This window comes from Nanorana parkeri, unplaced genomic scaffold, assembly GCF_000935625.1.
Source record: "Nanorana parkeri isolate BGI_ZX_2015 unplaced genomic scaffold, ASM93562v1 scaffold55, whole genome shotgun sequence".
NCBI lineage: Eukaryota > Metazoa > Chordata > Amphibia > Anura > Dicroglossidae > Nanorana > Nanorana parkeri.
The window spans coordinates 885,411-900,648 of record NW_017306323.1 but is presented as its reverse complement, the minus strand read 5'-3'; the positions used below and the strand labels follow the sequence as shown (position 1 = coordinate 900,648).

The 15,238-nt window shown below is 44.4% G+C and overlaps 1 protein-coding gene across 1 annotated transcript in view; it reads left to right on the top strand.

Moving 5' to 3' along the window:
* The first annotated feature begins 1,913 nt into the window (after positions 1-1,913).
* MYO5C (myosin VC) overlaps positions 1,914-15,238 on the top strand; it is a 103,299-nt gene continuing 89,974 nt past the window's right edge. Inside the window, exon 1 of the mRNA XM_018575964.1 lies at positions 1,914-2,157. Coding sequence (XP_018431466.1) covers positions 2,131-2,157 — 27 coding nt within the window. The 5' untranslated portion in view covers positions 1,914-2,130. The remainder of the gene's footprint in view (positions 2,158-15,238) is intronic.

The window sequence follows — 15,238 nt, the reverse complement described above, 5'->3', positions numbered from 1 at the left end:
ATGTATTTCTGAGATTTATAGTCCTCCATAGCTGATGGTGGTATTCTGCATTGCTGTATAATGTGTTGCTGAGATTTGTAGTCCCTCTACAGCTGGTGGTATTAGGCCCCATTCACACTGCGCGACAGCAGGACCCTTTGCCCCATTGCAAAGCATTGAAGAGCGATATTGCGCGGTAAATAGCCGCGATATCACGGGAATTACCGCGCGATAAATCGCTCAATGTGAACGGGGCCTTATGCTACATTGGTGTGTAATGTGTTGCTGAGATTTGTAGTCCCTCTACAGCTTGGAGTTAGTGGCAGAACTACCAGGGTCGCAGCAGTCGTACACGCGCACAGCACTGACGAGGCATCCGTCCACTACCAGTGTGCTATAATTTCCCTCAACCCATTCATTTCTCTACCGCGTCTCTTCCAGGTGTGCATGTCATGAAGAATGGGGGTCATGAAAACCCGCTGATTGGGATGGCTCGGCCCCACTGGAAGTAACACAGTCGAGAAAATGTATAGAATCGAGAAAAATTATACAACACTCACTTTGGTACTGTCCGGCCCCTCCCACAGCCTAGAAGCACGGACAGCCAGCGGCGGTCTACAGTGGGCGAGAGTGCCTAAGTACCGGACATGGAGCAGAGTAAGGCCAGAACCATGTATGGAGCCCAGTGGGAGGACAGCACCATCCCCTAGCCAGTCACCCCTTTCATGGACTTACTAGGAGTCTTCACATCTCCTGACCATTCACACTACCGTTACATGGATGGTAAAAGTGGCAGACGGGTGGGGAGAATGCGGGGAGCAGGCAGAGCGGGAGGGGGGCCAAGTAGCTGCACCATGGGCCTCTGGGTTGTACTTGTCCCCTGGGCTAAAAGTTGCCAGTCAGCCCCTGCTGGCGTCCGCGGTATTCAGGATTATGGGCGGCGTTGGACTACATGTTGCAACCGCAGGGTGCAGATGTCATCCGCAATTAAATCATCTCTCGGCGCCCAGCTCCCCCCCCCCCAGATTTGACTGTGGTATCTTATGTGCCCCCCTATATATTGTTTCTAGAGTTGCGACTGCTCACAGATAACAGCAAAGCTTCAATACTGCAGTGGGTTAGTGGTTGCTAGGACACCCACATGCATTTAGATATGTCCAGCGTATCTAATCTGCCCACTGACAGCATCCTAGCAACCAATGAAGCATCTTCGGCTCCATTCAGCTGCCGGACGGGAGATGCCCCAGAGAACAGCTGAATGTAAACAAAGGCACGGTGGGCACACTGCGGTGCGATTGTACTGCATCTGTCACACATCATGTCATAAGTGCAAGTGACACAATGCTTTCCTAAATAAGGCGCAGGATGTTTTAAAGGGACTATACCACCAGAAAAGTGTCATACATGTAGGGCCTCTGGCAGGCGTCACACCCAGCTCACTGGTAGCCAGGAGCTCAGTGGGATGCAAGCCACAGTGTCCAGCTCACCTCCTGGCAACCGCTGACCTCAGTGAGCAGGGCGAGACGCCAGAGCGTCACAAGTTGCTAAGAGATCTTAGGAACCTGGGACGCTGTGGCCGCCCCCCTATACCTGGCTTCCCCTCAATGAGATACCACCTGAGGCAACTGCCTCAGTTATAGGGTCGGCCCTGCATACATGCATTATTAAGTTCCCCCAGTATGTCACTTTTGCAATAAAAGCCTGCCTGTTCGCCCTTTTGTAACTTTCTCCTAAAGTTCCACTTTAAATAAGCGCTTGGGCTGCCACCCTGTGCTCTTCATGGTTGACCTCCTGCTTTTATCATCTCACTTAGTAGAATGTCTTCACTCATATGTCAGTTGAGGTCGAGTCTCCCGGGCACACTGAGGTGCAGGTCATACGTGGTCTTGGTCAGCTCATGACCGCTGGGTGTCTCTTCTCACGTGCACGCCGCTCACTGTACAGTCAGCCCACAGGGCGCGCCCACCTGCTCAGCTTACCGGGACAGGTGAGGCGCGAGCACGTCTCTTCGCTGCAGGTAATGTGGATGTGAACGCGCATGAGCACCCCATAGGCGACCAGTGACACTGCGGCCGCTCGTCCCCAATCATCAAGCCAAGACAACCCCCGGGAACATCAGACCGGCCATCCCGGACCATCTGTGCAATCACCATGGCTCTGGCCGAACTCTACACTCAGGTATTGTCCCCTCCCTGACACGCACGCACTGCTGGGCTCTCTCTCATAACGTCCTGTCCCCTATGTACAGCTCCTTGTGATAGTGCACTCATCGCCCTCTTATAGTGTCCTCTCCTCTATGACAAGTGTACAAGAGCTTACACTCATCTCCCTCTGATAGTGTCCTCTCCTCTATGACAAGTGTAGAAGAGCTGACACTCATCTCCCTCTGATGGTGTCCTCTCCTCTATGACAAGTGTACAAGAGCTTACACTCATCTCCCTCTGATAGTGTCCTCTCCTCTATGACAAGTGTAGAAGAGTTGACACTCATCTCCCTCATATAGTGTCCTCTCCTCTATGACAAGTGTAGAAGAACTGACACTCATCTCCCTCTGATAGTGTCCTCTCCTCTATGACAAGTGTACAAGAGCTTACACTCATCTCCCTCGTATAGTGTCCTCTCCTCTATGACAAGCGTACAAGAGCTTACACTCAGCTCCCTCTGATATTGTCCTCTCCTCTGTGACAAGTGTACAAGAGCTTACATTTATCTCCCTTTCATAGTGTCCTACTCTCTTTAACAATTGCACAAGAGCTTACACTCAGCTCCCTTTCATAGTGTCCTCTCTTCTATGAAAAGTGTACAAGAGCTTACATTCAGCTCCCTTTCATAATGTCTTCATCCCTATGACAAGTGTACAAGAGCTGACACTCATTTCCCTCTGATAGTGTCCTCTACTGTATGACAAGTGTACAAAAGCTTACACTCATCTCCCTCAGATATTGTCCTCTCCTCTTGACAAGTGTAGAAAAGCTGACACTCATCTCCCTCTGATAGTGGCCTCTACTCTATGACAAGTGTAGAAAAGCTGACACTCATCTCCCTCTGATAGTGGCCTCTACTCTATGACAAGTGTAGAAAAGCTGACACTCATCTCCCTCTGATAGTGGCCTCTACTCTATGACAAGTGTAGAAGAGCTTACACTTAGCTTCCTCTTATATTGTCCTCTCCTCTATGACAAGTGTACAAGAGCTTTCACTCAGCTTCCTCTTATGATGTCTTCGCCTCTATGACAAGTGTACAAGAGCTGACACTCATCTCCCTCTGATAGTATCCTCTACTCTATGACAAGTGTACAAAAGCTTACACTCATCTCCCTCAGATATTGTCCTCTCCTCTTGACAAGTGTAGAAAAGCTGACACTCATCTCCCTCTGATAGTGGCCTCTACTCTATGACAAGTGTAGAAGAGCTTACACTTAGCTTCCTCTTATATTGTCCTCTCCTCTATGACAAGTGTACAAGAGCTTTCACTCAGCTTCCTCTTATGATGTCTTCGCCTCTATGACAAGTGTAGAAGAGCTGACACTCAGCACCCTCTGATAGTGTCCTCTCCACTATGACAAGTGTACAGGAGCTTACACTGCGCTCCATGAGTGTGTTGGTTGGAGGGTGCCCACGGTGTGATTGAAGTGTACATAGTCTTCACTCACGGTGACAGACACTCCGGGACACATAGGAATGACAGCACAAGGATCAGATCCTTTATTTTCTGTTATTACAACATTCATTTCTGTGGAGCAATGGGAAATAATGTAACAGATCATTTAAGTTCTGGAAAGAATCTGCAGATGAAATCACTTCCTGTAAAGGAGTAACAATAGAGCCAGCCATACAGTCAGCACTGTTGTATTATGTGTACTGAACTGACTCCATATGGTGTGCTGCTCTATTCAACGTTTGTAGTACATCCCGCATTAAAGTGTATGTAAAGCCAAAGTCATTTTATTTTGTTTTGGAGGGGTGAGGGGTTTGCACCAGGGTTTTATTGTTGTCTGTTGTCCTCATTAAATTGTTATTTTACCTTTTCACAAAAAAATTAATGTGAACTAACTCACAGCACCCTCCTCACCCCCCTTCCTCCCGATCTCCACGCCACTTATCTGTAATGATGACCCTCGCCCACCACCCACACCAGCCGGTATAATGGCACGGGAACTTAAAAGCTTTATTACGCAGCCCTCAAGCCTGTATAGCAACATAATGCTTGCAGTGGGGAGCAGTGATTGGTCATTGTGGTCATAAGAATATCTCCTGAGCCTTCTTTTTTCCAGGACAGTGCTGACCAATCACTGCTCCCAATCACAACCGTAATGTTGCTATATAGCCTCCAGGGCTCTGTAATAAAGTTTTCAAGCTCCCAGATCATTATCCTGGATGGCGTGGGCAGCAGTTGAGGGTCATCATTATAGATAAGTAGCACAGGGACTGGGGGGTGAGGAGAGTGTCATGAGTTAAACTGGCCATACACTGTGCACATTTTATTAATTCATCAAGACCGGCTGAAATTCACACAGTGGGTGCCCCTGTCAGCACCCTTCTGTCAGGCATCCTTCAAAGGAGCCAGATGGAAGATTTTTGTGTGTACAGTGAGGCCAGCCATCACTGTTTAGAGTACTTTGACAGTGGTACCCCCTCCGGCATCAGATTACAAGGGACACAGCAGGAGATTTGTCCATCAAGGCTGTTTAACGTGGATGGAGGAATCTGTCATATTTTTTTTCCGTTCAGTGTGCAGGCTGTAAAAAATTATTCATTCAAAATGTTTGAAGTCTGAGGTTATCCTGCACCTGCTCTCCTGCTGCTGCCTACACATTATTGATGTTCACATCTGCCCCTGGCTTTCATTTGAGTCATTCACTAGGCAGAAGTGGTGGTGTGGGTGCAGAATGACCCCAGCCTTCAGTTCTGGGCCTGCTCTGCTGCCACTGTCTACACTTCAAGGGGTATTTCTCAACTCTGGAGCAGCTGTGCATGGCAAGCAATCAGCCTCTATCTTTCATTTTCAAATCTCAACTGAACAGACTGAAGAGAGAAGCTGATTGGTTGCCCTGGGCAACTGCTCCAGAATTTGTCTGCTCCAGGTTTGATAAATTCCCCCGTTTACATTTACACCTCAGCTCTTAATGACTGTGCAGCGGTGGTGGTGCCTATGGCCATGTCCATTTAGTCGTTGCATAAGTAAACGTTTTCAGAAACGTTTACATGTGTACCACATACGATACAATCAAATCAGACTGCGGGTGCAGAATTTTCTAGTTTAGTTTGATGCAGCTGGATGCTATGGGAAAAAAGTGAGAAAACACAGTTGTGTGAATGGGCTGTACTGTACACAGTAGGAATCTGAACACAGCAGTGTTATTCACCCATGGGCATGAGCCCTACACAGCTATAGCAGAAACTTTTTTTATGCAGCTACATATTGCTATTAAATACTGATGAGCTGGGGCTTGGTGTGAAGCCAATTCATTCAAGCCCGCTCCAAACCGAGACCAACACCCCCCTTCGGGCCCAATCAGTGGCAGCAGTTGCGTTGGGTGCATTGTCCACTCCTTTGTGGCATGTAGCTGCGTCATGGGGAATGCCAGGAGTGGGGTGGGTTGGTCATAGTTTTGCATAGGCTTGGGCAAATTTAAGCAAACTGGGTTCGCACCAAGCCCAAGCTTACCTCTGCTAATAAGCTGTGGTCACCAGAAGCTGCATTGGATAACATTATTAACTGGTAAAGCTGCTGATAAAAGTAAATCCCTACAAATCGCTTGGAATTTCTGCAGCCCAGACCTTTCTTTCACTGCAATTCAATGTTCTAGCAACAAAAAGCTAAGGAGAGCAATACTGTAGTCGTGTGATACGGGCCTTAGAATTTGTGCCCATCTTTTAAAAAGCAAAATTGAGAGCCACTGTTTGCCAAAAATAAATTCTCACAGCAGACAACTTTACTCTGAAAGTCTCTACAATGTCAAAGTCAATAAAAAACCTTTGTGGAAGCTGTATCAGACTGGCATTGCCATTGCTTAAAGAATGTATTCTTTGTATCTTAGAGGAGAGTTCTATGAGTTTGTCAAGTCGTCTGCTCATACATGTTATCTCTGTGTTTGGTGGAGCAAGAAAGCATGTTCATAAATAATACATTTCACCAACAAAGCTTTTGAATACCTTATTACTGGAAGTAGTTTATCAATAACTAGGAGAGGGGGCTAAAGGAAAGGTGATACGTGTCACCTGAGAGCATTTGCAATCATTGGAAACAGGTGACTTTGTGCTGTGAAGAAAAGTCCAAGGACCTGTAGCACTCCTAAAGGTGGCCATACACTGTACGATTCTCGTACGAGAATCGCGGGAAATCCTGCGATCGTACGAGAATCGTGCAGTGTATGGAAGGTGTATGGTCTTCCGTCGAACAAGCAGGCTGGAAAACCAGCCGGGAATCGTACGATTCTCGGCGAGTTGGTGGCCTGCTTGTTCAACAACTGCCGAACGGGCCGGTGTGCGCATGCGCACACTGCCCATTTGCAGTCATCGCAAGCCCGCCCCTCATTGCAGTCATCGCAAGCCCGCCCCTCAGGGGGGCGGGCTTGCGATGATCGCAAGTACGATCTGCCTGTCCAAGATGGGCAGATCGTACTTTTTTTTAAGTACTTTACAACCCTCGCAACACATAAGTCTTGCGAGGGTTGTAAAGTGTATGGCCACCTTTAAGGTGCCCATACACCTTACGATTATCGTACGATAATCGTATGCGATCGACTTTTCGTACGACAAATCGTAACGTGTGAATAGAGTGCCCGACCGATAGTACTGTACAATCATACGACTTTTGACGGTCAAGCATGTTTGAAAACTTTGGTCGATCGTACGATGTTCGCATGGTTGGTGGCGTTTAAGTCCATCAAAAGTCGTACGATTAACACTGCGCATGTGCAAATCCATTTATTTGATGACACTTTGAGTGATGACTGACATCAAATAAATGGATTTGCACTGACATCTAAGTGTCTGTCGTGCTGGTGTGCTGGTGACGTTCCTATACATTTTTTTGTGCTGTGAAGGCCACATTTGTTCTGCTACACCCCTCTTATTAATTACACTGGGATCTGAGCTGATGGTTTTGGCTGGACAATAGGTCAGGAGCTAAGTATATCTGTGGAAGATATTTCATTTTATGTATTTTTTTCCAAGTATTACATGGCAATATTCCCCTTTAAAGATTCAGTCCTGATACTAGTGATGAGCTGGGCCTTTGTGCAAACTCAGTTTGTCTGAGACTGCCCAAATCTGGTCAAATGTGACTGATAAGGCCCAATCATTTGAGTCAAATACATTCCCTGCCATGCAGCGCAGTGGGGTGGGGAATGCCCCTCAATGCAACTGCCTACACTGATTGTGTCAGTAGGGGGGTTTATCGGTCACAGTTTTGAGTGGGCTTGTGCAAACTCAGGAGAAATGGGTTAGCACCAAGCCCCAGCTCATCACTAGTTGATATCACCAGGTCAGACCATGACTGAGTTCCTGCTTACCTGTTGCAGCTATTATGGGGAGAGTCATTGTCTAAAGCTGGCAATACACTCCTCGAATTTTGCCCAAGTCCTGCTGACTTGGCCTAAGTTTGAGCTGTGTGTGGCCCTCCCAACATCACCCGGCTTGACAAGGGTTGATTATCCAGATGACTTTATCAAAGGACCTTGGTGGAAAATTGTCAGCTGAACAGTAACAGTCAGAATACTATAGCCAGCAGGGAAAAATCATTCATTCATGCTTTTTAGCATGCATGGAAGAATCTGTTAGATTTATTTTGTTCGGCCTGTGTGTGAGGATGTAAATATTCGGCATGCTTTACTCTCCCCATTGGATTTGTCATTTGATTCACATGATGGAAAATGCTGCAGAAGGAGTAAAGCTAGCCACCTACAGCTCCAGTTTTGTATTTTCTGCTGAATTGGCTGCAAATCGATCCATGAATGGCCATGCCAGCACCAACTGGTTTGACAAAAATTGATTTTTCAATTAACCTTACAAAATATTGGCCGAACAGTGCCTGCATCCAATTAGATACAGCCAGTTTTTGAGTATTCTGATAACTGTGGACACCGGCTGTCACATTACAATAGTTTGGCAGGTGAGATTTGTCCATCTACACTTAACAAAGCTCACAGGCTTAACAAATGATGTATGAGCACCTTAATGCTTTGGGAGTCTCGTGGACTGGGCTGGGAGACTGGGCTGTGATAACGCAATGTGCATTAGTACATGAAAAAATGTGAAACAATAGTGGTAACTTTCTTGATATCGAGGCCTCAAGTGCAGCCCCTGACATAACAAAATGGCTGCACATAATATTCAGCAAATGAAATGCTACAGGGAGCTGTCCAAGACTGCAGACATGCTACTGGAGATGATCAAAGACTGGGGACATTTTACAGGAGATGGTCAGAGAATGGAGACATTCTGCAGGTGAAGGTTAGAGACTGGGGACATTCTACAGGAGACGGACAGAAACTGCAGAAATTCTACAGCTATAGGTCAGAGACTGGAGACTTTCTACAGGTAAAGGTCGGAGACTAGGGACATTCTACATGTACAGGTCAGAGACTGGGGACATTCTACAGGAGACGGTCAGAGACTGGGGACATTCTACAGGAGAAAGTCAGAGACTGGGGACATTGACAGGTAAAGGTCAGAGGCTGGGGACATGCTGCATGTACAGGTCAGAGACTGGGGACATTCTACAGGAGAAAGTCAGAGACTGGAGACTTTCTACAGGTAAAGGTCAGAGACTAGGGACATTCTACATGTACAGGTCAGAGACTGGGGACATTCTACAGGAGACGGTCAGAGACTGGGGACATTCTACAGGAGAAAGTCAGAGACTGGGGACATTGACAGGTAAAGGTCAGAGGCTGGGGACATGCTGCATGTACAGGTCAGAGACTGGGGACATTCTACAGGAGAAAGTCAGAGACTGGGGACATTGACAGGTAAAGGTCAGAGGCTGGGGACATGCTGCATTCTGCAGGAGATGGCCAGAGCCTACAGGCATTTTACAGGTGAAGGTCAGAGACTGGGGACATTCTGCAGGTGAAGATCAGAAACTAGGAACATGCTGCATGCCACGGGAGATGGTTAGAGTTTACAGGCATTCTACAGGAGATGGTTAGAGACTGGGGACATTCTACAGGTGAAGATCAGAGACTGGGGACATTCTGCATGCTGCAGGAGATGGCCAGATAGTGGGCCAGTCTACAGGTGAAGATCAGAGACCAGGGACATGCTGAATGCTGCAGGAGATGGTTGGAACCTACCGACATTCTATAGAAGATGTTCAAACACTTGAGATATTCTTTAGGTGAAGATCAGAGACTAGGGACATGCTGAATACTGAAGGAGATTGTTAGAACCTACAGGCACTCCACAGGAGATGGTCAGAGACTGGGGACCTACGGCATTCTGCAGGTGATGGTCAGTGACTTGGGGCATTCTGCAGATCAAAAATCAGATACTGGGAACATGCTGCATGCCACATAAGATGGTCAAAGCCTACAGACATGCTAGAGATGACGGTCAGAGACTGGGGGCATTCTATAGGTGAAGGTCAGAGAATGGGGGCATGCTATCGGATATGTTTGAGTCTCGGGACATGCGTTGTGAGGCAGTCATAGACTGAAGACACATTATGTGAGACTGCTAGATATCACAGTCAGCACTGTCCCTTTACAAATCAATGCTTTCACATTTGTGTTCAATTTTAAAAGATCAGGGGGACAAAAACTAAAAGAGAAAAGGGATGAACATCACAGAAACGGTAAGTCAGTGTGAAATAAATAAACCAAGCCGCTTAAATATTTGAAGCCAGTTTAAAGAATATTTTCCTTCCCTGGTAAGCAGCTTAGTATGTAAAACACAGACTACTGTCTGCAGGAGCTCAGAAGGCCACACAATAAGTGCCAAAGGGCCACAGGTTGCGCACCAGGGCATTGGAGGCTGAAGCAGTTTTAATGGCATATTTTTTATTATCAAGGCCAACAAGAGATCACCATCCAGTGTACTGCTGTATGGACTTTTCTTGGTCCTCTCTTTCCTGGTACGCCTGATTCTTTATATAAACAAATGATGACCATTTTAGAAGAAAGAAAATTATCTATCAAACAATATAAAGAAATAAACATAATTACATACATGCTGTTTTCATGGTGCTACATAAATGATAATATCCTTTGTTTGTTCATATCCATGAATAAAGCTTGAAGATATATTCCAAAATTGACATAGTAGAAGACTTGAGTTTCGATATATAGTAGGAAGAGCACGTAATCAGTGGTTAAACAATAAGCAAAAGTCCATCTCCTCCCTAATCAGAGGAGAAAAGGATGTTATGCTGAAGCTATAAAATAACAGAAGGGATTATAATATTTATTTTGTTAATAAACCAATAAGACGCGGCTGATGTTTACAAGCCTGCTTTATATAGAGTGTCATGCAGCATATGCCAGGCTCAGACCAGGATGTACTGCTGACAGGCAGGCGCTGCCTTAGCACACCTAATGCTACATACCAACCTTCTACAAGACCGTGTTAAGGTAACCATCTTATAGACCTTTTAGATTGTTGTAGGTCACATTCAACTAGAATATTATACTTCTTCTGTCTGAGCTGGACAGATTCCAGGAAACAGGTAACCACTGCATATAATAAACTCACAGATAGCATTTAACATTTTAGATTCTTTTCTATTATTTTTAGTGGAGCACTTTTTCTTTGGATCATTTAAATTTGTACTGATTAGTCCTCTCCTGACTTGTAGAGGCTTGCTCTTCCTTTCTAATACAACTAATATTATATTAACTTAAAGGGGAACTTTAAGTTAATTGTTTTAGTTTTAGATAGAGTGGGGAGGGATTAGAACACCTGTTATGTTTCTATTAGTGTTTGTGTCCCCGTTATTGAGATGCACCCTCGCTATTTGTCCTGGTGGCCGTTATCAATGATAGAGAGAGTGAAAGAAAATACCAAATTTTGTGTTGTCATCAGAACAGAAATAGATGGAGACACTAGTTCTGGTGACCCTGTTGACCATCAGGGATTTCCCTCACTTTGAAGGAATTTCTCTCACTTCCTGTTATGGCTATCGGATGAGAAGTAACACAAATGTCAAAAAAGGGGTTATAACCCATCTTACTCTTTTCAAAACAAAAACAAAAGATTTTGGCTTCAAAACTTAGATATACTGTATAGATATAAAGTTTATATATATGAGAGATTAACTTGATGTAAATCATTTAATCCGAGTGTGTTGATGTTTTAAAAGTAGAGAATGGGTTATTGGTCTGTAAAAAGAAAATAGGAGATCTTTGCCAAAACCATCTATGAAGGCTGTGTTTTAACAAATGGAGCTATGCCCCCTGTTATGTCATTAATGTTTTGAAAATCATGTTTTGTGTGTATACAGTAAATTGTCATTATAATTATATACTGTGTATATACTACAATGGAGATGACCATATTTAGTAGTGTAGCTTCACTGCTCCTTCCCACATTACAAGCCTATGAGTTAGTCGACTTTTTGAAAACAATGTTCTTCTCCTAAATACATTTTATTTTCCCTTTATATTATAGATGACAGAAAGTAACATCCTCTGTTTGTTTGTTTGTGTGAATTACTATTACTTTGATTGCTTTTTATATGTGTTTAATGCCTTTGTGTGGGAATATGAAAACTAAACTTCAACTGATGAGGTAATGTTAGGGACTTCCTGGCGGTAATGTTACGAGCTGTTTCATGGTCTGTAAGCAGAATGTGGAAATTACCTGCGAGTACACATCCAGACATCATTTAGTATAGAGTGTTCTAAATATTTTTTTGTATTGGAATCTAGTAATTAATTTACTTCACTGTGATCGGAGTTTTGTGTAGGATTATGTAGTTCCTCCACTGAAATAGAACAGTGTGACCAGAAATATTGGGACACGTTTATAAAATTTGTGGCGGCTGACAGTACAGAGAACTCAGGACAGCGACAAGTCATAGCAAAGCAGATCACAAATAGAAAAAAAAATAAGGAGAGTAAAATAATGAGGAAGGTCCAAATTAGAGGTGTCTTATAGTGGACCTTTACTCATATCTTCACAACAACAACAAACACACCTTTGGAAATATTTAGTAATTGCAATCTACAAACAGATCCTTCTAGATAATTGGTGGCTTTGTATACTTTGCATTCCTTGTTTCTCTTTTCTTCCCCAGTCTTCTGGCATTGGCCATGTTTACTAAGGGCAGATTACTAGCTTTCCATTTACTTCCTGGATTTTTGGCACATGTGACTAGGACATGTGACCATGCACATCATTTCAGGGGAGGAAAATGCCTTTCCCTGAGATCTCATCAGATTACAGATGAGATTTCCCAGCATTGCTCTGCTGATGACAAGGCAGTCCCAGTGTGCATTACTTTGGTAAACTAAAATAATTTATTATTTCAAAATCACAGATTTTTCACCTGACATGTCTATGTTATTATTAATCATCATACATAGAAGATTTTTGAATGTAAAGGTCCGCTTTAACATTCTGCATTGTGGTTCCGGTGGCTGACCTACCAGGTCAGACCTTTGGACAATCCCAACTAGCATTTCTGTTTCACCCGGCTGCCTTGTCTCTAATGGAGCAAGAATGGGTTGAATGTCCCATTGCTCTCTCTCTACCTTTATAGGTTAAGGTCTTCAATTTGCACACTCCCTTGTGGGACGTTGACCCCTCCGCTCTTTTCTGTGTGTGAGCTTTATCCTTTTTTCTTTTGTATAATCATAGTTGTGTTCTCAACTGATGAGACTGGAATGATGTCTTTGTTCTTTTACTATGTTCCTATTGTATCGGCTATTTGTGTACCTTTTTCTATAGTTGGTTAGTTGATTGTTTATCTGTGTTGTTGTTTTTATATTGTAAACAAAGAAATTAAAAAAATATGATTTAGAAAAAAAAAATAAGGAGAACGGTCAAGGCTAGAATAAACAACAAAAACAATAGCCCCTTCTTGTACACAAAAGGCACAGAAAGTTATCAGGTCACTAGATTTCTATGAAAATCAACAATTTTTTTTGTTTGCATTTATCAAACAGAAATAACAAAATGCTTGTGACTGTGTATTTAGCAGACCAAATGGGGGCAAATAGGAGCAGTTCATTGTCAGGGTTTATCACATGTATTGTGGTGCACTGGCAAGGTACATTGTAGTGCCATTTGAATTGAATGGGAAGGTATTGGACCAACGTTAGCTTCATGCATTGCTGTAACATATGGTAAAATGCATGATTCATTGTGTGTAACTACAACGCACAGACTTGAATCTGTCCAAGCAAGGATAAATGTCAGTGCTGTGGGGGATTGCTGGGGGATCAGGAAAAGGTGGATGTAGATGGAACCAAAGGCATGACAGACATACAGTACTGTGTAAAAGTTCTTGGATAAATTATAATAGTGAATAATGATCATGGCCGAGGAGAATAAAAAAGAAACAAAAAAACAGTGTAATTCTCCAATAGATTGTATGCCCCATTGAGTTTTTAGGGCTATAGAGGTAATAAGGCAGGCCTTTGCTTTTTGTCTCTCATAGTTGAGGTCTACCTATGATGCCAATTACAGACCTCTCTCATCTTTTTAAGATGGCTGACTAAATACTTTTTTGCCCAACTGTAGCTGTTGACATATCGGAAGGAACCTGTACAATTGTACTTTCTTCAGCATGCAACATTTCCCAGAGTGTTCGATGTCTGTTACCAAGCAAGCACCATGGTTTTATCTTCTGACCCCTATATCACAAGACAAAGCAGTGGTGTAGGTGTTGGGGGAATGAGCCACAGCACACAGTGGGGGGTTAGGCACCTGATACTCCTGGATGAGTAGAGCACTGGAAACAACGACAGAGGCTGCAGAGTTGGAAAAAACAAAAAACACACAAAAGGGCACAAAGGCAATTAAAAAGCTAACTAACTGGGCAGAACATTACATAAAAAAGATCGGCACTTACATGTAATTCTGGGGACTAGAGGAGGAGTGGCCTGTGTGGAGGATCGAGATGCCCAAAGTGTATGCCCTGCCCAATTTTGGCTGGTCTGCTGCCTGAGGATGCTCGTCCAAGGGGAGAGGGGAGAGTAGTAAATGAGGGGAGAGATGGCAGAACAGGGACATCGTCCATGTCACTGTCACCGCTGCGTGAATGGGAGATCCAGGCGGTGTGAAGGAGACTGGGCGGCGCAGCGTCTGGCTGAGCTGCTGTGACTGCGGCTGTGGATGGCAATGCTTAGTCTATGTGTGACCGGGATGGAGCGGTGTGCAAGAGCCGTGATAACGGCGGTAGAGGGAAACCGACAGGGCGGCAGGCAGTCAAGTCAGTGGTAGTCGGTAGCAACGCGTTTAGAGGAAGCACCTCTTTTTCAAGCTCAACAAGAACGGTAATGCGGTGTCATAAATCCGCCGGTTTAAATGTGACAGCTGTCACATTTAAACCGGCGGATTCCCGCCACCGCATTACTGTTCTTGTTGAGCTTGAAAAAGAGGTGCTTCCCACGTCATTAAAATAAGGACCACCTGCTGATGAACCGGTTAGCCCACCAGAATCGGGATTCACATCAAATCAGAAATGTCCACTGCAGCTCCTTTGTAAACTGGTAATGTCTGCACATGCATGATGTTATGCACATTCTCTTATGTAGCAGTTTATCTTGCACAAACCTGCTGTTATTTGTAGCACATTTATATGCATGATAACAATTTAACTTTATTACTACTTTATTTATTAAAGGAGAAGTATTGGGAGAGTAAAATGTACTCTTCCCAATACTTTAAGCCGTTGTGTGACACTGCAGGTGTCACATGTCAGCCCTAAAGATCGAGAGCTGAGTGATCACAAACCGCTGATCACTCAGTTCACAATCTCCTCCCTGCAGATAGTGGTGTCTGTCAGTCATCACTCCTCACAGGGATTCCCCCTCCCCTCTCAATTCCTCTAGCGCTTATTGGAGGGACAGACAGGAGAGGGGGTAGGCACAGCTGGCTCTGGCTCTATAGAGGCAGAGCCAGCTGTCAATCATGCAGCAGAGTGGATCCCAACAATTTTGGGGGGATCCTTTCCGCCTGTAGCACGGCTATGTGATGTTAGCAATATATCAGTAGCCCACTATCCGGCGAGTTTCGGTCAGAGTAGAACATTAGTAAATCTAAAAGAGGACTAAAGGCAAAAAGGTTTTGCTTTAGTTCTCTTTTAAGTAAG